General features: G+C 48.2%; 1 protein-coding gene and 1 long non-coding RNA gene across 2 annotated transcripts in view; both read left to right on the top strand.

Moving 5' to 3' along the window:
* Nucleotides 1-23,314, top strand: part of LOC144167612 (uncharacterized) — a 45,207-nt gene that overhangs the window by 4,752 nt on the left and 17,141 nt on the right. The window lies entirely within an intron of this gene.
* LOC144170943 (uncharacterized) lies at nt 3,002-17,858 on the top strand. Its single transcript, XM_077700939.1, has 2 exons — nt 3,002-4,035; nt 17,834-17,858. The coding sequence occupies exons 1-2, from the start codon at nt 3,002-3,004 to the stop codon at nt 17,856-17,858; spliced, it is 1,059 nt and encodes a 352-aa protein (XP_077557065.1).

Genomic DNA, 23,314 nt, shown 5'->3' with positions numbered 1-23,314 from the left:
CAGCGGAGCTTTTTTTTATCGGCCGTAAGATCGCCGCTGCCGGAAAAATACCTAGAAAATGACGAGCGCTCCTGGGCACGCGCCTCGCAGCGACTGCCGAGCGTCCCCGCCACGCCTAGTGGAGGAGGAGGAGGAGGCAAAACGTTTTATTGAGCAAAAAAAAAAGAAAGAAAGAAGGTGGGTGGCGTCCTCAGTTCAGGAAGCCTAGTGGCTTTAGCAAAAAAGGGTGGCACAAATCCCGAGGAGCAAAAAAATTCTGAGCGCTCGTGAACGGGTGCCTCGCGGCGACTGCCGAGCGTCCCCTGCTCGCGCAGTGGCATTATAAGAAAAAAGCTCCACCGCTGTCCTCAAGCGCTACCCCACGTGTAAAAAAAACTTCAGCGCTAAGGCTAAAGATGAAAAGACAACCTACTAGGGAGAGGTCACTGCGGCCGCCGCATAGAAGTCATTGTGGATAATTGTAGACTTGGCTAGGAGTGTGCCAGTCCTTCCCAAAACGACTTGCAGATCCCGCCACCGCTGCCTTGAGTCGATGACGAAGAGCTGGTGGAAGTCGACAATGCTGAGGATGACCTTGCATCCACCACTCGCCGCGACGAAGACGACGACCTCCACGATGCATATGACGACGATTACTAGAAGAAAAAAAAACAATGATACTGAAACAAACTTAACTATGTGTCCGGAAATGCTCACGTACAACTGCTCAGCGATTCAAGTCTTGCACGTGAGTGCAAGTTTCCCTGAATTTTCTTTGCAGTAATTTAAAGAACCCTGCAGGCCGCCTGACGCAGAAGTCACCGCCCAACATAGTGAGCTAGTTGCAGCCATAGGCGCTCTTTCGTCCAAGTTTGATTCAAAACATGCTGATGCAATGCAGGCCGCAGGTAGATAAGTGATTTGGAAACATTACGGGATTACTAGCGCAAATTGTATACAGTCTGGAGTCTCTAGGCTATGTTTCGACCATTCTCGCTGCATCTACGCGACTTTATTCAGTAGAAAACTCAATTCGAAAGTGCTGCTTCCCTCTCTGCATACTCCTTGCCGATTTCCTATGACGTTTCGCATGACGTTCAAACGAGGTGGCTCAGCTTGACTGCGCTACTGCACTGCTCACCGACCCTCCGACAGAATCAGTCGGCACATCTTTTAGGCGGCCGACCGCCGGCAGGCCGTCGCAGTTCGTTCGCTCAGTTGAAACTAAACAACGACATGTTTGTGCCTGTTAGAATGTACCTTTAGTGTGTTAGTTTGTACATTGTATCAAGCTCGTCCAAGTAGCTCCCCACATGCGCACATGCGACGCTTCGCTGACTAGTACGCTAGTAGAAAAATCTAAGGAAGTCCACAAATTTAATATAGGTACTAAGGAATTAAAATCAACCCGAACTTTTATTACAGCGTAAACCCAAGGTGCGAGAAGCATTTTGCGCTGGGTTAACTAGCACAGTGGCCAGCAGCACGACCACACATTTGCGAGCGATTTTCTGCCTAACGAATGCAGTCACTAGAGATGAGCTATGTGTGGGAATTTGGGGGCACTTACTCCAAGAGCGCTATTCAAGAAATAGTTACCTAAGCTGCTTAGAATGCTATAACTAAATGAAAATGTAAACAGGCCATACAACGATTTCCTGCCTAACGAATGCAGTCACTAGAGATGAGCTATGTGTGGGAATTTGGGGGCACTTACTCCACGAGTGCTATTTAAGAAATAGTTATCTAAGATGCTTAGAATGTTATAACTAAATAAAAATGTAAACAGGCCATACAATATATACTTTATATTTCCAGTCCTGACAGCGCTGGCTTATGTGCGAAAGGTCTGGAGCATTAGGCCTGTTGTTTTCCGATTCGCACGTTCTATAATCCCCGATAGCGCATTTTTTTTTACTTAATGATTTGTTTGTTTTCGGGCAGTGTTTCCTTTACTGAATTCACCATTTTTGCGCTGTACCGTTAATTTCTCCCCGAACGAGTTCGCAGAACGCGTGCAGACTAACACTGATGCGCTGGCGAGTTCTCGTTGGCGTGGTGTTGTCATAAGCATTGACTGCTTGCGGGCACAGTCCAGAATCAGCCGACTCTTGGCCTGGTACGAACACGCCTCTTACGATACAGGCACGAGCCAGGCAAGCTCCAAAGATGCGGGAAAATCGCATCGCATTTGAGCGTCTCCGGTGACGTGCAGGGCGTTCATCCACTGCGTATGCCCCGGCTAGTGATCGTTACGATTGCAAGCCCTGCTTTCTGGCTTATCTGACGCATTTTACAGCCGACGACATGGTAGAAGCGCGGCATGCCGATTACTGAGATATCGCAAATGCCCAGTTAACGATAACGTCACATGCCAAGCATGCGACGTCACTCTCGGCCGAACCGGAACGGAAACTTGTTTGAATTGTTATCTTAGACATCGTCCAATCACAGAAGCACCTCGCATGGACGTCACTACTTTAGTTGGAGTGGCCGCCGCAGACCGCGCTGGGTAGTTTTTCTTCTTTCTTGCTTTATAAAATAAATATCGCCTTATCGACCGGATAAACGATGACAAGTGTGTTTATTTGAGCCATTCTACGCAATGCAAGAAAAACATGAGCCTGCCAAATTTACTTCAGTGTCCTTTAAGACAGGTAGGGACGCGCTTACTGAAAATGCACCCCTCCCTCTGACGACGACGATAGTTCAACGCGAAGCTTTCTCGTGATTGGTTTGCCAACCCCCCACCTGCTGCATGGCGTTCCGAACGGCTGTGTTTTTCTATGCTCTCTGCTGGGAACAGCGCATCGGCCTTGTGCCGAGGTTCTACTTCGTCCGGAACTGACATGGATAACTACAAGATCATTCTTCCCCGTCTTCCAACCGGTAACGTTGTCGTAAACACCGTTTTCCTGCATGCGAACTTGAAAGGCCGTCCATACCGTGCTCCTGACTTTAGGGATGCCCTGGCTCGCGTGATAAACCTTCGTGACGTATACTGTGCATCGGTCAATACCAAATGAGTCACGTGTGGATGATTACTTGCGCCTCGAGCGTCGTGAAGCACAAGTTAGTTCAGCTCGAGCACATCACCGTCAAGGGACTCAAGTGCATGGTGTTTGACCCGGACACAAGGAACATCAAAATGAAGTTACTTTGGGTGCCGCGTCACATGGAGAGCCGTCGGATTACAGAAGCTCTTGAGCCATTTGGGACTACCCAATCCGTCATCCGCGAAATGTGGCGGTGTCCAGGTATGGACCACATGGAAACTGGAGCACGGGAAGTGTCCCTTATACGTAAGGACGGCGTCTCTGTCGCAGAGGTGCCGCATATGACGGACATTTATGGAAGCCAGTGCCTTGTACTGATTCCTGGCCGGCCGCCTCTTTGTCTGCGTTGCAGCAGGATTGGACATGTGCGGAGACAATGCCGAACACCCCGGTGCAGCGAGTGTAGGCGATATGGTCACACCGCTGAGAGATGCGTCATGACATACGCTGACAAGCTCCGCCAAGGTCAGGAACCATCGGCCGATGAGGACCTCTCCGCCCATGTAATGGACGTCACGGAGGTCGCTGATGCGACAGGGGAGATCAGCCAGTCGATGCTGTCGGAAAACATGACGGCTGTGCCCACGGCTCCTTTAGCAGGAGAAAACAAGGATATATGTCCACCTCCAGTGTCCCCAGATCGTGAGCAGGATGGGGACTCCCATCACAGCCAGGCTAAGGCAACGTCATGCGACAAGCAGCAGGAAGAGCAAATGGACACGCATCTACTGCTTCCAAATGACGCGGTGGTTGACGACTACACTGTAGTGCCCCTTCCGGCAAGCGATAGCGATCGCAGCGACATGTCTTCTGGGGATGTTGACGATGGCGATGTTTCATACCCATCGTGGGCGGATGCCTCGGTACTGCCTGAGGACGTTTCGGGTGCCAGCAGTGGACCGATGAAGAGACCAGCTCCACCTGACAGCGAAAACAAAGCATCCATGCCGGCAAAAAGCAGGCGTCCACTGTTTTGGACCATGCTGACGCGGCCACCGGGGTTAGTGGAGGCGTGCCGCTGGCCGGCTCTAAGAAGCAAGTTAAGCCTCAATCGTCCAAGGCCATCCGCAAGGGTGGTTCAGCTGGAGGAGCAATTACGTAAGCTGCTCCAACGGGATGGCAAAAGTCACGGCATTGCACGCTGCCACACTTAATGTGAGAGGACTCAGGAACAGGAGAAGACAGTATCAGCTCTTACGTCTCCTTAAACGGATGAACGTAAGCATCGCCGCTATTCAGGAGACAAAGCTTTGCGGTGATGAGGACACAGCGGCCGCATTAGAGCCCTTTTTAGAACATTGTAGTGTATGCGTCACTCATGCCACAGGCTTGTCTGGCGGATGTTTCCTCTTAATCAGCAAGCAAGTAGGGTTTTCTTGTCTCTCCTGCACTGTAGATACTTCAGGGTGTTTGATTTGCTGTGACCTTGTCCTTGGGGGTGTTGAATGGCGTATCATTTGCCTCTATGCACCAGTTAATTGTCGAGACCGTGATACCTTTTTCTTGTCGCTGGGGCAGTTCCTCCGAACACAAAGAAAGCTTCTCTTTATGGGCGATTTCAACTGTGTCTGCAGGGAGCATGATCGTTCAAGGCCAGCTGCGCGCTATGACCGCAGCGCTGCCACACTGGCCGATTTAGTGCACGAGCATGGTCTTGTTGATGTCGGTCAGATGAAAGGGAGTGCAGTGCACTTTACTCATTTTCAGTGCAGTTCAAATGCCCGCCTTGACAGGATATATATATCAGCAGAGGAAGTTTCTGGCGTTTCCGACTATAATGTACGTCCAATATTTTCTACTGACCACTGTATGGTCTCAATCTACTTCGGTAGGTCAAGACCGCGTAACAAGCCGACTCAATGGGGTCTGTGGAAACTTAATACCTCTCTACTGGCTGACGAAATTTTTTGCAAAAAGGGTATCTGACTGCTTACACCATATTCTAACAACTCCCGAACTATCTCTTTATCAGAAATGGGATCTCTTTAAACAGGAAATTAGGAACGACGCAATAGAGGAGTCAGCTCGGCTTTCGTTTTTAAAACGCTTTCATGTACGTGGACTTTCCCGTACATTGGTGGCGCTTCACGAACTGGAAGTAGTCAATGCGGGATCAACTTTGGAAGAAATTGGGATTGTTAAAGGACAATTGCAAAAATATGTAACCGGAAGGTATCATGGTGCCTTAATTCGGTCCAGAACTGAAAGGTTCTTTGATAGTTATCCTTCTCGCCGGTGTCTTAGTGATGAGCGCCAATCCGCACTTGCAAAGGAGATAATTGAAATTTACTATAACGGTGTTAGGTATACTGAAGCTAATCAAATAGTCAGTGCTTTCCACACACATTACAGCACGTTATTTGGGGGGTCCAGTATTAATACTCAGCAATTAAAATTCCATTCCCTCATTGACTTACTTCCCAGGCTTACAGAGGACGAGCGCATGATGGTGTCAGGGCCTATTACACTGGAGGAAGTTAAGGATGCCATCTCCGCGCTTAAGACTAACAAGACCCCAGGGCCAGATGGCCTTGGTGGGGAGTTCTATCAAAAGTTTTCTGGTATCCTCGCTCCAGTTCTCTTGGACGTGTTTACGGCTGCCTATGATCATAATATCTTGCCGCCAACCTTTTATTCAGGACACACGGTGCTAATCCCCAAAACTGCGGATGCAGAAAAACTAAGGTATGTAGAGGGTTACCGACCAATCTCCCTCTGCAACGTTTGCTACAAAATTTCAAAAATTTTATCTAGGCGCCTTCAATTGGTAATCACTAGTTTAGTGGGGTCCCACCAAACGCGCGGTATTCGGGGCAGGAGTATTCACACAAATATTCATATCGCTCGTTCTGTGTTAGAGTGCGTGTCTGATTCGGTAGATCAGGTGGCCCTAATACAAATTGACCTTGCAAAAACGTTTGATCGGGTTTCTCATGATTTCTTATTCGCACTTCTGGCAGCAGTAAACTTAGGAGGGCATCAAGCTGTGCTATGATCGGTGCAGTACACAGCTTATCGTCAATCGTATTCTGTCTGAGCCGATTGCCATCAAGTCGTCTGTCAGACAAGGCTGCCCCCTGTCACCGTTGCTGTTTGCATTGTACCTCGAGCCTCTTTGTCTCAGCATTCAGCCGTGTCAAAGAGTGAAAGGTTTTTGCTTACAATCGTGCGAAGTTAAGGTGCTTGTTTATGCAGATGATATAGCGTATTTTTGCGCTGACAACAGGAGTGTCCAGGAAGCCCTTACAGTGACTAAGCATTTCTGCGATGTGTCTGGAGCGGATGTCAATATGGAAAAAACTAAGGGATTTTGGATCGGACAATGGGGAACAAAACCATCCAGATTCGCTGGTATTATTTGGGATAGCGCCCCACTTCAGTACCTCGGCGTGCCGTTACATCATATACGGAACACAGGGCCTCATTGGTCATCAGCGCTAACGCAAGTTAAGCGCACATCGCAGGCATGGAATGGGCGAGACCTCTCTGTGTTTGCATGTGCAAGAGTGTGTAACGTCTTCCTTGCCACAAAGCTCCTTTATGTGCTTCAAGTGCTTCACTGTGCGTGAGCAAAAGTTCAGGCCGTACATAGAGTTTTTGCAACATTTGTGTGGGGCTCTCAATGGGAACCTATGCGCAGGGACAACTTGTTTCTTCCTTTAAAGGCAGGGGGTGTTGGGCTCATGCATTTGTTTGTGCACCAGCTTGTGTCTCGTTTTTTTCTTCTACAAATTGGTTGATCACCCACTTTTACTAACGGTACTTCAGCAGCGCATAAGTTTCCATTTGCCTTTTTTGCTTGTATGTACGGGCGAAGTCAATATGAAGCCTCCATGGGGATTTCTCAAAGAGGTTGTGGAGTGATTTAACTTTCTTACCGCGCGGTTTTCCTTGGAATATCTGTTCAGCATGTCAAGGAAAACTATGACGAACACTCTTATTGAAAGTCTATTCCCGATGCCTGTTTATCGCCAGCCTTACTTAGGCCACCAGAAAAGCAATGTTTTAAAACGCGTAATGAGCATGTGTATCCCGCCAAATGCAAAAACATTTTTCTTCAAGCTTCATTCTTCCACACTCCCAGTTAAGACATGGCTGCGCGAAAAAGGAATGTCTATTCCTTGGTCGGACAATTGTCGCCTCTGTAATCAACCAGAGACAATTGATCATTGTTTTGTGTTGTGCCGGGACGCTGTGTTCTTCTGGGACGTTTTGCAGCGGACACTAAAAAAGGACATTGACATCACCCCGTACACCATACGCTTCCTGCCATTTGAAGATGTTAATCGGGTGCCATATGACGTTTTCGTTCTCCTAGGATTGTTTAGCTTGTGGAAGTGCCGCATGACTGATCGGCATGCGGAACCCCCTAGGCCGACCAAGTGCATTTTTCGGGAACAGGCGGCGTTGGTGCGGAGCGTTTATGCTGCGCAGAGTGATCCACCGGAGGGGCTGCATATTCTGGATGCGTGTGTTTGCTTGCCTGAGTTTTGAGCTTTGGCCGACTGATGTCCTTGCCCTTTGCTGTCTGTTAAGGTTTATATTGTGTGTTAAGTGTCTTGTCTGTTGAAGTTTTCTAAACTTTCCATGCATTAAAGAAAAAAAAAGTCGAAATGGAGCAATCGGATAGACGCGGGCTTCATAACGCGAGTGTCCCAGGTTCGATTCGGGCCACGGGAAGCGCCTTTTTTTTTCACTTCACCCCGGATCATTCATCATCATCGTCAGAGAAAGCTGACTTTCCTGCAGGGCGCATTGGCGTACAACGGCATCAGTGAGGACACTAAAGCTTCGCTTTAAAAGGGACTGGTTAGAGTGAGCGCCATTTAGACTATACTAGTATACTCGGTTATACCTCAAGAACGGCACCACCTCATGTAGTGTATCACTCGGCCAAAGCGCCGGACCCGTGACGTCAGTGCGCGCGCGTTTTGAAAGGGGTTTGCTATGAATGCGTAATATCGTCTGCCTTGTCTCACGCAGTTTGTTTGTCGTCACTGGAGTCGTTTATAAGCATATTAAGTCCAAGAAATCATGGGAACGGCTCACGCCATGTTCAAAATATTCTCAGTAACGCCCTACTTACGCCCCGCGGAGAAACATCCGGCTACGGTGATAAGGCACAGCGGCAACTAAAGGTAGAGGAGACAAAGCCAGTATTGATTCATACAGACCACTCACAGTAACGCCAGTGGTGTATAGACTCGTAATGCAGGCGATAAAATCAGAAATTCAAGCATGGATGGAAGAAAATGAAATACTTGGGGAACTTCAGAATGGATTTAGACAAGACAGGTGACTGGATGACAATCTGTTCGTGATAACGCAATGCATTGAAATTGCGAAAGCACAGAATAGACCACTATGGATTACGTTCTTGGACATTAAAGGGGCATATGACAACGTAAACAGAGAACGGCTGTGGAGAATGCTGAAACTCCAGGGATTAGATGACGAGTTAGTACAGTTCCTTATAGCAATCTATAAAGACAATAGAGTGCACCTTACTTAGAAGGACAGAAATGCGCCCAGCAGGTCAACATCCATCGGGGACTGAAACATGGATGCCCTTTGAGCCCAATACTGTTCATGCTTTACATGGCAGGGTTAGAAAAGAAACTGGAAGAAAGTCAAGTAGGGTTTAGCCTAACCCATATGCTGCAAGGCGAAGTGGTACAACAGCATATTCCGGGAATGTTATCCGCAGACGACATTGTTCTTTTAGCTGATAACCAAACCGATATGCAGCGGCTAATAAATATTTGCGGCCAGGAAGCCACTGACCTCGGTTTAAATTTCAGTGCAGAAAAATCAGGAATAATGGTTTTCAATGACGCTACCACCGACGTAGTGTCTATCCAGCAAGGCGAATTACCTAGAGTGAAGGAATATAAATATTTGGGAGTGTGGATAAACGAAGGGGATAACTACTTAAGTACTCACGAGGAGCAACTTAAGGTTAAGGGAAAGCGAAACGCAGCTATAATGAAGCATAGAGCTCTGTGGGGGTATAACAAATATGAAGTAGTAAGAGGAATGTGGAAAGGAGTAAGGGTTCCGGGTCTCACGTTTGCGAATGCTGCACTCTGCTTAAAATCAGACGTTCTATCAGGCCTTGAAGTAAACCAGAGAACGGTAGGACGTTTGGCCTTAGGCGCGCATGGAAAAACAACTAACGAAGCAGTTCAGGGAGATATGGGCTGGGCGTAGTTTGAAGTTAGAGAAGCTCAAAGTAAAATATGATTTGAGATGAGGTTGAGGGCAATGGATCAACGAAGGTGGGCAGCTAAGGTTTTTAGGTACCTATACTTGAAAAGTGTGGACACGCAGTGGTTAAGGAAGACTAGACGGCTAACGATGAAATACGGAAAGAACAGTGGGGAATCCAAAACAGCCAAGGTAACCAAAAAAGAGGCAAGGCAGATTGAAACGAATAAATGGAGGGAAAAAATGGAAGCTAAAACGTCGTTAGAGATGTACAGGGCTGAGAAGATGAACATCAGAAAGGAAAATTTCTACGATAATTCCCAGGGCAGTGCTTTGCTTTTTGAGGCTAGAGCAGGTTGCCTGCGAACTAAGAGTTTTGTGGGGAAGTATTCACAAAATGATGGGGTATGTGTGGTCTGCGGAAAAGAAACAGAAACTATGCGGCACATAGTGTTAGAATGTGAGGGTATCCATCCAAATCTACATGAAGGGAATATTGGGCTTTCAGAAGCCCTATATGATTTAATGGTATCAGAGAGGAAGTTAACTTCAAGGCTGTCGAGGGGACGAAAAGAAGATTAGAATGCTGGTGGACGAAAAGCAGAGAGGGGAATATTGCCTAGGACAGTTACCACCTGTAACAGGGAAAAGAAAGTATTTCGGGCCTAATAAGCTTTAGGGCCTGCCATAAGCAGCGCTAGTATTAAACCAAGAGTGTAAAACATGGTTATATTAGTCCTTTTTGGTAAGATGACATGTCATCACCCCGCTTCAAAGGGGAAACCAATAGGAATCATCATCATCATCATCATCGGTTATAAGGCACAGCGGTGATAACTTCCGGTGGTAAGGCACAGCGGCAACTTCGACTGCGCAGTGCGCAGTCGACCTGTTCGGACGTGATTTTCTGGTGCTCCGATAACAGCGTGTTTCTACAGGGAAGGACAGCGAAACGGCAGAGACAGCGGAGGACAGCCGAAGCTGAGTATTTACCTGCACGGTTTCTTTCTCGTTGTGTCGGGGTTTCAGCCGAGATGACGCGTAGAAAGCTGGTATAGTGTGGTAGCTGTCCGCGGCACGTAGACGCAGAGGAGTTTCAGCGGGATGGCGGCGAGGCAGACGAAGGGGCAGGTACGTGTCGGTTATGCGTAGTGGTGTCGCGGCTCGAACGCGTAGAAGCGGATAACTCGGGGTTAGCTAAGCGGGTTGCAGAACCGGAGGCAGCGCTAAGTAACGAACGCGATGAACGGAGGGCCGTTGAGGGAAAGTTAGAAGCAGCTGAGAGGAAGCTAGAAAGGACCGTCATTTCGCCAACAAATGACGACCATCTCGGCCCATGCAGCGAAGCGGAGGCATGCGCCGAGGTGAAACCGGGGGTGGAAGCAACAATAGGCAACAGCTACTCCCACGTGCTGCGAAATAGGACAGCAAAACCAGTCGATAACCCGGGTACCAGTAAAGAGCGGCACGTGGCAGATGATAACGTGGTAATCATTGCGGGTGACTCTAACATGAAGAGGAGCAGCGCTGCCATAGTGGGAAGGGTAAAGGGGGATAAGCGTGTGAAGGTGGGGTGTTTCCCAGGTCAAACGATGCAGACGGTGATAACTGCAGCGAAGGGGCAGCTGGCCTTGTCTAGTAAAGCTAGAAACCTTGTGGTGATTGCCGTGGGGCTTAACGATGTTCTAAAGGAAGAGGAGGGAAAACTTGGCCAGGAGATAGCGAAGGGGGTAAAGGACCTGCGGGCGACGGCCCCAAATGTGCGCATTGCAGACTGAACCGTGCCGGACGTGATGAAGCAGGGCGTGCACACTGAACGGGTAGTATTCGCTGCTAACAGCGAGATCGTGAGGTGCGGCAGGGAACTTGGGCTTGAAGTGATAGACGTGAACAGGGTAGTTGGCAGCATCGGACATAGGCAAGCTTTTCAGTGGGACGGAATTCACTTCAGCCCCAGGCTAGGAAACAAGGTGGGGTGGCGCTTAGGTGGGAGAGCGGTAGCTTTTTTAGGGGGCCCCGCGCAGCTAAGGAAGGCAAACTAGTAGACAAAGGGGAAGCAAGAGAGACATGCACACTCAACGGTGGGAGGCAGCCAGGCCTAGAGCTAAACGGAGAACCTACGGACGTAACTGAGAGCGTTGACAGAAGCCATTTAAGTGGAAACAATGGAGCAGACAATTCTGTAAAAGACAAAAACAGACCCCGTAAGCGGAAAGGGAAAAACAAATGCAATAAATATTTAATCAGCTACATAAATATGCAGGGAGGCAGAAAGCCAGATAAGTGGGTGGAAATTCAAAAGCAACTTGAACGGGAAAGAATAGACGTGTACGCTTTAGCCGAGACTCACCTCCGGGACCTAGAAGCCCCACCTATCATAGACAATTATGTCTGGGAAGGTTGCAACAGGACCACAGGAATGAAGAAAGGGGGAGGTGTTGGCATGCTCATTAAACAAGGGACCGACTGGCAGAGAGTGCATGAAAGTTGTAAAGAGCATCTATGGGTTAGAGGCACCATAGAGGGGAAAAATACATGGTTAGGAGTGGTGTATCTGTGGACCGGAAGTAGTGCTAGGGAAGAAAATGAGGAAATGGTAAACTGTTTGAGAAGAGATATAAACGAGTTCAAAGATTCGGGCGAAATAATCATAGTTGGAGATATGAATGCCCATATAGAAGGTTTGGATGGATACACAGACCACAACGGTTCTCTAGTGATAGATCTATGCCAGGAAAACCGGCTTGTACGGAAAGCAAGTGTGACGGACAAATAACGTGGGAAAGCGGTAACAGACAGTCCAGCATAGACTACAGTTTAGTATCCGAGACAGTATACGGAAGGCTGCGGGAAATGAGGATAGATGAAAATGGAACAGACAGCTTAGGAAGCGACCACAAGCGGTTTAGCTTGAACTTTGGAGGCGCAACCCGGACAAATGCAGAAATAGGTACAATAGGAGGAAATAATTTGAATAATGAGCAGTTAAAGATCATCGCTGATAGATTGGAAGATGAAATCAATAAATACTCAGGCAGAAACTGGGATTACGACGAAATGATTGCGTTCATAAAGGGTAAGATGAATGAAGCAAAGGAACGAAACCGATGGAAAGGGAAGAGAAAGCAGAGAAGCTGGTGGAATAAGGAAATAAAAAAGGCTATTGACCAGCGAAGAAAGGCGTCGAGAGAACATAGAGAAGCAAAAAGTACTGGTATGGAACCGGAGGTAGTGAAAGAAAAGTGGGATGTCTACCGTGGGAAAAAACTAGAAGTGCAGAAAATGGTGCAAGCAAAGATCAAGCAGAAAAGCGAACAATGGATGGCAGAAATACGGAAGAAGGACAAAAGCGCATCCAAGAAGTTTTGGAACCATGTAAAATCACTAAGCTCAAAACACGATAGCCATCAAAAATTCCTGATTGATGAGGAGGGGGAACATTTAGAAGGAGAGCACGCGTTGGCGCATATTCATCGAGTGATTAGTGAGAAGTTTAGGACAATAGTGGTAGGGAAACCTGCACCGATAACATCAGCGCCACAAAAGACTGCGGAAAGGGAAATAAGTTTGAGCAACCTTGATTGGAAAAAAGCAGAGCAAAAGGTTTCCCCCCTGACAGCAGTGGGCCCGGACGGAATACCAATGCAACTGATAAACCTACTTAGACCTAAAAGTAAGGAATCGTTTATGAGGGCAATAGATAAGGTGATAGAAACCAAACAAATACCAGAGGACTGGTTAGAAAGTTGGATGAATTTAATATATAAAGGCAGAGGAGACAAAGCCAGTATTGCTTCATACAGACCACTCACAGTAACGTCAGTGGTGTATAGATTCGTAATGCAGGCGATAAAATCAGAAATTCAAGCATGGATGCAAGAAAATAAAATACTTGGGGAACTGCAGAATGTATTTAGACAAGACAGGCGACTGGATGACAATCTGTTCGTGATAACGCAATGCATTGAAATTTCGAAAGCACAGAATAGACCACTATGGATAACGTTCTTGGACATTAAAGGGGCATATGACAACGTAAACAGAGAACGGCTGTGGAGAATGCTGAAACTCCACGGAGTAGATGATGAGTTAGTACAGTTCCTTATAGCAATCTATAAAGACAATAGAGTTCACCTTACTTGGGAAGGACAGAAATGCGCCCAGCAGGTCAACATCCATCGGGGACTGAAACAGGGATGCCCTTTGAGCCCAATACTGTTCATGCTTTACATGGCAGGGTTAGAAAAGAAACTGGAAGAAAGTCAAGTAGGGTTTAGCCTAACCCATATTCTGCAAGGCGAAGTGGTACAACAGCATATTCCGGGAATGTTATACGCAGACGACATTGTTCTTTTAGCTGATAACCAAACCGATATGCAGCGGCTAATAAATATTTGCGGCCAAGAAGCCACTGACCTCGGGTTAAATTTCAGTGCAGAAAAATCAGAAATAATGGTTTTCAATGACGCTACCACCGACGTAGTGTCTATCCAGCAAGGCGAATTACCTAGAGTGAAGGAATATAAATATTTGGGAGTGTGGATAAACGAAGGGGATAACTACTTAAGTACTCACGAGGAGCAACTTAAGGTTAAGGGAAAGCGAAACGCAGCTATAATGAAGCATAGAGCTCTGTGGGGGTATAACAAATATGAACTAGTAAGAGGAATGTGGAAAGGAGTAAGGGTTCCGGGTCTCACGTTTGCGAATGCTGCACTCTGCTTAAAATCAGACGTTCTATCAGGCCTTGAAGTAAACCAGAGAGTGGTAGGACGTTTGGCCTTAGGCGCGCATGGAAAAACAACTAACGAAGCAGTTCAGTTAGATATGGGCTGGGCGTCGTTTGAGGTTAGAGAAGCCCAGAGTAAAATATGCTTTGAGATGAGGTTGAGGGCAATGGATCAACGAAGGTGGGCAGCTAAGGTTTTTAGGTACCTATACTTGAAAAGCGTGAACACGCAGTGGTTAAGAAAGACTAGAAGGCTAACGATGAAATACGGAAAGAACAGTGGGGAATCCAAAACAGCCAAGGTAACCAAAAAAGAGGCAAGGCAGATTGAAACGAATAAATGGAGGGAAAAAATGGAAGCTAAAACGTCGTTAGAGATCTACAGAGCTGAGAAGATGAACATCAGAAAGGAAAATTTCTACGACAATTCCCAGGGCAGTGCTTTGCTTTTTGAGGCTAGAGCAGGTTGCCTGCGAACTAAGAGTTTTGTGAGGAAGTATTCATAAAATGATGGGGTATGTGTAGTCTGCGGAAAAGAAACAGAAACTATGTGGCACATAGTGTTAGAATGTGAGGGTATCCATCCAAATCTACATGAAGGGAATATTGGGCTTTCAGAAGCCCTAGGATTTAAGGGTATCAGAGAGGAAGTTAACTTCAAGGCTGTTGAGGGGATGAAAAGCAGATTAGAATGCTGGTGGACGAAAAGCAGAGAGGGGAATATTGCCTAGGACAGTTACCACCTGTAACAGGGAAAAGAAAGTATTTCGGGCCTAATAAGCTTTGGTGCCTGCCCTAAGCAGCGCTAGTACTAAACTAAGAGTGTAAAACATTGTTATATTAGTCCTTTTTGGTAAGATGACATGTCATCACATCGCTTCAAAGGGGAGACCAATAGCAATCATCATCATCATCATCATAGGTGCCGTTCTTAAGTTGTCACCGAGTATAGAAACAATTGCAAGCTCACCTCCTTCATCGGATGTACCGCGCTTGGTTTCCCACGCTGTGCACACATGAAATGCAGAGATAAATTCACGTCTGCACTATCTTGAGGTTCGTTCAATAAGAGACAACTTGCTATTGGTGCGAAAGCCCTACTACGCTACGACTTCCAAGGTCATTTATCGCGTCGCATTGGCCTTCAGCCGCCGGCGTCCAAACTGCCTGTCTCTTTTTTATGGCATCGCTTGCTAGAAGCTTGGCCCCTGCGGGGCCACGTAATTGGAACAGGGTGAAACGACTACGTTGCATGCGCCCTAACGCCCACTGGTCTGTGTCTGCGGTTCAGCGCAGGTGAACCACATGACTAGAGGAGGGTTTGACTAGAAAACAGTGCGCTGACTGAGCTTAAAGGAACGAAGGCTAGAGAAACACGCGATGACGCACATGAAAGCACTGCTTTGCGGCTGCTTTGCCGGCTGCTTTGCCTCATTCTCGCCATCGATAAGGTGCCGGCTGGGTTGTCCGTGCATGCCCTTTAGCACAAGCAAAAGGAATAATCCAGTCATCAAGTAGAGATAGTTAGACGGCATGTGGCTGCGAAACTGCAAAATCAATTTCAAGAAACACTTTTTGCATACTCCTTGCTTTCGCTCGTGACAACTAGGTTTGTAAAAATTAAACCTGAGCCATCTCTATGGTGTTCGTGATTGTCCATCAGAAACGTGGAGAGAATTTGAGGCTCACATTGTAGACCTTGTTTCTGAGCACCTCAAGACAGTTTCGTGAGCACACAAATCAGGCGCTTATGTTCTGAACAAAACACGACCTATGATAGGTAAATATTCGTCGTTCAAGATTAAAAAGACCATCATCTCGCGAAACTTCAGGTACAGAGGGGCTGATGTTTCGCAGGTGTTTGCCACTGCCACGTTGACGCTGCTCCGCCCGCACCACCGCGGCCCCTGCCCGCCATTGTGGCTTGAGCTGCGCTCCACGCAGTAGCTCGGTGCGAGCGCGCTTTGCTGCGTGAGAGATGAACCCAGCCACTCTCTCTACCCTTACTTTTAACTCCTCTTCAAGTTTTTTTTTTTTGCCATTCGCATTGGGTTTCCACGGAGGACTTCTCTGTGTACATGGGACAGTGAGATTTTTCTTCCGTCCAGCCATTTAAAGCTTCTCTTTAATATCTCTTACCTAGAAGCGCGAAAACGTTTCACGGCTTTAGCTACTGGACAGCAGTGTTGTACACGTTCCACTAAAATAGGAACGACAGCTCGTTCCTCGTTCCTTCCCAATTTCGAAACGAGTTCCCGTTATACGTTCCTATATTGAGAAAGGAACGCGTTCCAGTTACACTTCTAACATTGTAACTTGTCGTTACATTAACGTTACATTGATGTTTTAAAATAAAATATAGTGTCGAATAATCCTGAGGGGAAATAACGTGACCAATCCAACACTCACATCAAACTACGTGTATTATACGAACATGAACACCACCGGCAACAGATTATCCGGAGATAAAAGAATATAACAAAACGCTCCTATCGGTGCCTCAAAACCAGAGCTTCAGACTGTTACGCTGGCGAATTGACAATCCATCTTCGCCTTTTTATGGCAGCCTTGTCTCCTGTAACTTTGTGCTATTCACTTAGCCATGCAATAAGCAGTTTTTATGTTTGGCCGCCGGCTTCTCCCCGTTGGAACGGAGGAACTGTGCGCAGGGCAGCAGGCACCAGCTACGGTACCACGACTCGGCTGGCCATCGGTGCCCAGCTTAAGCCCTGGTCGGAACCGGTCTGTAGCAATACACCACAGTCGCGCACTGCTATGATGCTAAGATAAGGGGGCGCAATAACTCACAGCAAAATTCGAAAACCAATCGTCAAAGAAAACCTGGCACCTCACAAAACCGTAAGCCCGTTCTGTGCGTGAGAAAGTTAACGGCGGCGCCTTCGAGCGGAATGTCAGTACGTGGGGCGATAGAATGTCAGAGGTCAGATTCGGCAAGCAGCTCTCAGGGATGGTTGCTGTAGCGCATGAGATCTAGCTCTCGCCTCGCTTTGGGTGGCAGCGGCAATATTTCAAGAATTCGAGGTGGAGAATCTTGTTTTTACACGCGGTGAGCGCAACGCTGGCGACCCAGCATAGAGGTCTCGAACGGCCATTTAGGCTGGCTCGGCTGCATGTACTGTACAGAACACGCGTGAGATAGACAAGGTGCAGACAAGTCTTTTCCTGCTCGGCAGAAGACGAATCAAATGGGAACCGAAGCACCTGTCTCATGCGCATCTGCAGCCGACGTAGAGACATGGCCGTGCGCACCCGTCGCAGCCTGCCCGACCGCCTACGGCCCGCTGCGTGGCTATTCTCCTGCCTCTGACTTTCGAGGAAGGACGTTCTCGAAAGTAGGTAGTTTATGTTCCTATAAATTGGGCAGCTTATAGGAAGAAAAACACAGTAGCGGCGTGTGGCTTTTTACACTAGCTTCACCTCTAAAACCTTGGCATCAAAAACCGTCAAACGCTAGCGATGCAACGTTTACAGAAGGAACGACGTTTCCTCTTCCGTTCCTTCGTAAACGTAGCGAGTTACCATTACAGTTCCAGACACTCTTAATGGGACGGTGGCGTTCCTCCGTTCCTCCCAAAAGGAACTAGTTCCAGGAACGCCATTACTTGGAACGCCGTTCCGTACAACACTGCTGGAGAGTACGCGGACACAGCTCGCCGGGCGGCAACAGCTTTACCCTGCTTCTCGTTCACTGTAACAATCCCGCGTGACGGGCTTCGTTCTCCCCTGCCCCTTGTAGGTCTGCCTTTGGCAGCGCAACCCGTCACCACACTGCATGTGGAACTCACAGATGTTGCGGTGGCAGCCGTCTCTGTCAAGAGCGATGCTGCTTCTTCTGTTTCAGGTGCACTAGCACCCAGTACACCTGAGGGCATGGAAGAAATGCATACTGTAGGACCCGTAGCGGCTCCCACGTCACCGCGCCGCCTATGCCACCTTTGGCGCTGCTGATGCCTTTGCTGGTGGCGGTCCATGGCAAAGAGCACCCTAAATAACAAAACTAGTTGCTGAGCTAGTTGGTACATACTTATAAAAGAAGAAAACGCGAACTAGACATGGACGAAGAATACAAGGTAGATGTGGCGCCTGTATCTGTCGTGCCTTGTCTTCTTCGTTCACGTCTAGTTCGCGCCACGTTTTCTTCTTTTATAAGCACCGGAAAGGGTGCTATGTCCAGGGAGACCGATCTGTTGGTAACTCCCAGGACATCCGAAGACGACATACACGTCTCCCAGTACCTGCCTGCGTCGCAATGCAAACAAGAAACAAGGAACGAAGTGTCACAAGGGTGCAACGACCACGTCTCTGTAGAAAACGAAAAAAAATATTTCGAGAATCACAGCCCCCAGAGACAATATTTAACCATACATTCCCGTCGTTCTTGGCAAATAATGGGAAAAGAATGGCTAATGTATATTATATAAACTGTAAAGCTTAATCTAGATGATGTATGAAATTCAATACATTCCAATAAGCCAACTGTAATTTGTCTCCAGGAAGTACACCTGAATAACAAAGAAACTTCTTGAATAGTTACAAGGCATTCAGGAAAGGCAGGAACGGTTGCACGCGCTTTTTTTGGGTGTGTGGCCATCGTTTCCCAAAAATCTGTAGCGTGTCCCACCATTTCATTAGAGACCGTTCTTGAAGCTGTTGCAATACGAGCAATAATTTTCAATTTTTTACTAAAGATATGTTCCTTGTATGTCCCTCTAGGCTTTCACCTATCAAGCTCCGATTTCGATGCTCTGGTCAATCAACTACCTAAACCATTTATCCTATTTAGGGACATGAAGGCTCATAATGCCCATGGGACTATCCTAGAACGAATTCCCGGGGTCGCTTCATTGAGAGGTAGGTTTTTAACATCATCGGTAGCATGTCTATTTAACGCAAAACTACGTACATACCATAGCATACCACACAACACTCACTCACACCTTGATATAGCGATTGATTCTACAGTTCTTTCCGTCTCTTGAGTGCGACGTGGGCACAGAGCCATATGGTAGTGAGTTTCTACCACGCTAACATTCATAGGCAAACTTCCAAACAGTTCACCTTCCCATAAAAAAGTTAAGTGAAGCCGGAGAGAACTGGAATACATTTGCGGAAACGTTTAAACTTCACTACACACTCATAATACCCCTACGTGCGGAGAAGTCGACCTAACTCGTCACGGCGCACGTCCGCAACGCCGCCGAAAAGTCCATTCCGAAGGCTTCCTTTATTCGTTTCAAAAAGGCAAAATATTTTGGAAACTGTGTGCGCTGTGCGTCAAAAAGAGAAAGTTGGCGCCCCTCTGGCATCAGTAAGCTTACACACGGACGCACACAAGGTCTGAACACGAGTACAAAATTCATCCATAGGAGAGAGAGAGAGAGAGAGCGATCTTTAATGAAGTCTGGCGATGTTAGCTGGGCTAAAATGCCTAACTTGCTACGCCAGTTGATGACGTGATGAAGATGATGGTGATGATGTTCAAAAAGTTGATGCGTACAGATACGGCGAGTTATTCACAGCGACTGGTGTAGACCTGTGTGTTGCAGGTACTCTATCAGAAATTTGGTAGCCCGTAAAGCACGTTTGGGACAAGCCCATGGTCCTAAAACGTCCTTTAGCTGCATGTCCACGGAAAGCGGCAGTCCCAAAGTCACTGCGAGGGATACTCTCTGAGCACAGAATCGAGCACATTAAGCAGGTGCTGCAGGGTTTCTCGCACATCACAGTGTGGGCAGAGTGGCGACGTAACCTGTTTTATCTTGAAGAGGGAGTTGCGTGTGTATGCGACATTCAACCGCATGCGATGTAGAATTGCTTATACCCGCTTGGAGAGTCCTGGTGGGATTTTAAATTTGCCGTTGGGATCGATGAAAGATAACGGCGCGTAATGACGTGATACGTCATCCTAGGCTGCACGCTGCATGTTCCATGCCACGCTGGATGCAACTATAGATGCATCTTTCCTGGAGAATGGTATAGCTATTGCCGATGCACGATGCTTATGCGCAACGGATGCAGCAATGTCCGCCTTCACATTGCCAGTTATCCCACAATGGGCTGCAATCCACTGAAGTGCAATGTGATGGTGCGCTTGTAGAGCTTAAAGATGTAAAGCGTGTATGTCACACACAAGCTGGTCTTTTGGAAAAGATGCTAGACATTGAAGGGCAGCCCTTGAGTCTGTACAGATGGCCCACTCTCGAGCGGGTTGCTTGACGATATGAGCGAAAGCAACCCTCAGAGCTGCAAGTTCGGTAGCCGTAGTTGACGTTCTGTGACTGATCATGACACTGATGGTAGTATGGGATGACGGTATCCACACCTCGATAGTGGATGATGTTGATGACACTGACCCATCAGTGTGCACATGAGTGTGGTCTCTGTATATCCGCGACATGTAGTCCAGGGCGAGGAACTTTAGTGCGGGAGCCGGAATATACTCCTTCCTGGTGATAATGGCACAGTAGTCGTGACTGGTATGGGCAGGAACATCCAGGGCGGGTGCTAAGGAAGAGTTCAGGATTCTCAGAATGCTCAGGAAGCAGGCTCTCCGCCAGTGTTGGTGGAGAGCATGCGGGATATGCGGGCGAGCGAAGTAATCTTGTCCTTGAGGTGGCGAACATGTGGCGACCAGGTGAGATTACCATCAAATGTCATTCCCAAGAACTTGTGGGTCGGGACGTATGGAATTGCGGTCTCTCCAACAGTGAGGCCGTAGAGCGTAAGGTCACGCTTTGTGAAGGCCATCGCAGCACACCTATTCCCTGAAATCACTAATCCTCTAGTTGCCACAAATGCCGCAATAGAGTCAATTGCTCGCTGCAGTCTTGACCGTAACACTCGCCTATTGCGGCCAGAACTCCATATGCAGATGTCGTCGGCGTACAGAGAGATTTCTACCGATTTTGCCACGCATTTCTCCAGGCCAACTATGGCAATGTTGAAGAGTGTAGGGCTCAGCACCCCACCCTGGGGAACACCTCAGGTCACCTGATGTAGCGATGAGTCACCCATGTCGGTAGATATGTACACATACCTATCGGAGAGGTAGTCCGATAGCCATGCGTACATGCGGCCCCTGATGCCTAAAGACTTCAGCGCCGAGCGGATGGCTTCATGCTCAACGCAGCCATACGCTGACTTGATGTCGAGGAACACGGCAGCGGCAATGTTCCGCCGACACTTTGCTTCTCTTATGCTATTTGCATGGGCGATGACGTTGTCGAGGCTGCTACGACCCTTGCGGAAACCACACATCTGTGCCGGGTATACATTTCGGATGGTCAAATCCCAGTCCAAGCGGGGCAGCACCATATTTTCCATCAGTTTCCCGACACATCCATAGGACAACACACAGCCTGCCCCTGGTTATAGCACAACCGAAGGAGCACTTGAAGACCAGGCTCACGTACTTGCACAACACTTCGAACGCCTGTCTAGTTCTTCGCACTACGCAAACACTTTCATTCAGCACAAAATATCCTGTGAAAAGTCGCTACGGGATAACAATAGGCCACACACTTCTTACAACTCTCAGCATTCACTTTATCGTCTGAGGGCTACTGTGAGCACTAGTGAGCCTGGAGCTCTAGGGGCAGACAATGTTACATACACTGTGATACCACACTTACAGGCAGACACTCTTGAAACACTCCTTCACTTGTATAATAAAATAAGCCTTTCGGAGCACTTTCCCAGGTGTTGGAGGGAGGCCTTAGTTGTAGCTTATCTAAAGGAGGCGAAGGATGCACCGTCCCCCGCAAGTTATTCTCCAATCACACTGACGACACACATGTGCAAGCTTCGTGAAAAGATGGCAAAGAAAAAACTGGGCCATCTTCACTAACGTGAAACATTGGGAGCGGCGAAGCCATCGCCTCCTGTATTTTTGCAATGCCAAACGCATCAGCCCGGACCGGCCAAACGAACCCTCTCCTTCTACTCCGGCCACTCCCCCCCAATCTGTAGTCTTCCCAGCGCTTTAGTCACGTGCCGGTTCATCTCGGGGTGACGCGTGGTGGAAAGCGGCAACGTTGGCAAAACGTGCTCCGCCGCGGCTCTGAGTTTTCTAACGCTGGCGCGAGCGCCATTACTTTAACAATCTCAAAGATCGGTTGCCTTGGCAACCAGGCCCAAGCCGCTCTCGAATGCAGTTACGGTTCGGTGATTGCGGTTCAGCTCGGGGCCCCACCTTACGACAGGTGGGCGCTGCAGGCGTACCACTCACTCCCATTGGTAGGCGCGCGATGCGTTTGGCATTGTAAAATACAGGAGGCGATGACGAAGGACGAGTGCATAACTGTATTCTTGGTGCCTTAGCATTTTTGCCCACGGAGATGAAACCATTTGGGATAGAGGTGTACAGCTTGGCTGTAAAAGTCTCCTGTATTAACACGAAAGTGTTTTTATGCCCGGCTACACAACGATTTTGGCGACGTGATATCCGTCACGGAAGTGACGTCGCCAGAAAAAGTGCCAGCGGCGGCGCCCGGTTTCGATCCCACGACTCTCTGGCCGCAACGAGAGGTACGTGGCGCTCTTTCCACTGCGCTACGAACCGATATTTGAGTAACTCTGGTGAGCATATGCTACGAACACGCCTTATGTCCTTCCCTGTGACCACCGTGCCTATGACTCATTCAGTTGGGGCGCGCCGTCTAGACGAGGCGAAGCGAAGTAGCTCATCATGACGCTAATGAGCGCCGACAGTTGGCGCCTCGATGCCGGCGCCTTCGTGTACGGGGGACCCTCCCCTGTTTTGTTTTTTTTTTGTTTTGTTTCTTGCGTGTCGGTGTCACTTCGTCTGGCGTAGCAGGCTTGCGAACCCTTTGCACAAGAAGGAAATTCCTTTAACATTCAACTGCTCCTTTGAAAGCCCCTTTCACTTTCATGTTTTGCCGATTCCTGTGAAAGAGGGATTAACCACATTTTTTTCAAGCACGAAGAGTTCCAGCCCGAGGCGTTCGAAAACGAGCGCCCTGGTGTGTTTATTTAGCGCGAGTTTTTGCCCACGGGGATGAAACTTTCTTGCGCGAGGCGTTGGAAAACAGGTGTCCCGGTGTTTTAGTAGCGTGACTGCATGAAACCACGACGACGACAGGAGACGCTGAGAGCCCGCGTCGTTAAGCGGTTTTGCCCCTAAAAGAGACCGTATACTTCTTATAATCGTGTACTCGTATACCGGAGCGCGAGCCCGTCGTCTTAGCGACTAAGCTAAGCCCCCGCGTGGAGACGGGGAGGCAGATGTTCATTTTGAATCGGCATCTGGAGACGAGTAGGGCACTTTTTGGAGGCGACCACGGAGTAAGATAAAAAGGAGCGC

This window comes from Haemaphysalis longicornis, unplaced genomic scaffold, assembly GCF_048455015.1.
Source record: "Haemaphysalis longicornis isolate Haplotype H1 unplaced genomic scaffold, Haemaphysalis longicornis Haplotype H1 scaffold_2, whole genome shotgun sequence".
In the NCBI taxonomy this organism is placed as follows: Eukaryota; Metazoa; Arthropoda; class Arachnida; order Ixodida; family Ixodidae; genus Haemaphysalis; species Haemaphysalis longicornis.
This window is presented reverse-complemented; position numbering and strand designations above follow the sequence as displayed.

What these genes read in the sequence shown, in the direction of transcription:
- LOC144170943 (XM_077700939.1), top strand. Translation starts at nt 3,002, where the DNA reads ATGAGTCACGTGTGGATGATTACTTGCGCCTCGAGCGTCGTGAAGCAC. An exon ending in ATGCTGACGCGGCCACCGGG is followed by an intron (nt 4,036 to 17,833) that starts GTTAGTGGAGGC and finishes CTTCTGTTTCAG; the next exon opens with GTGCACTAGCACCCAGTACA.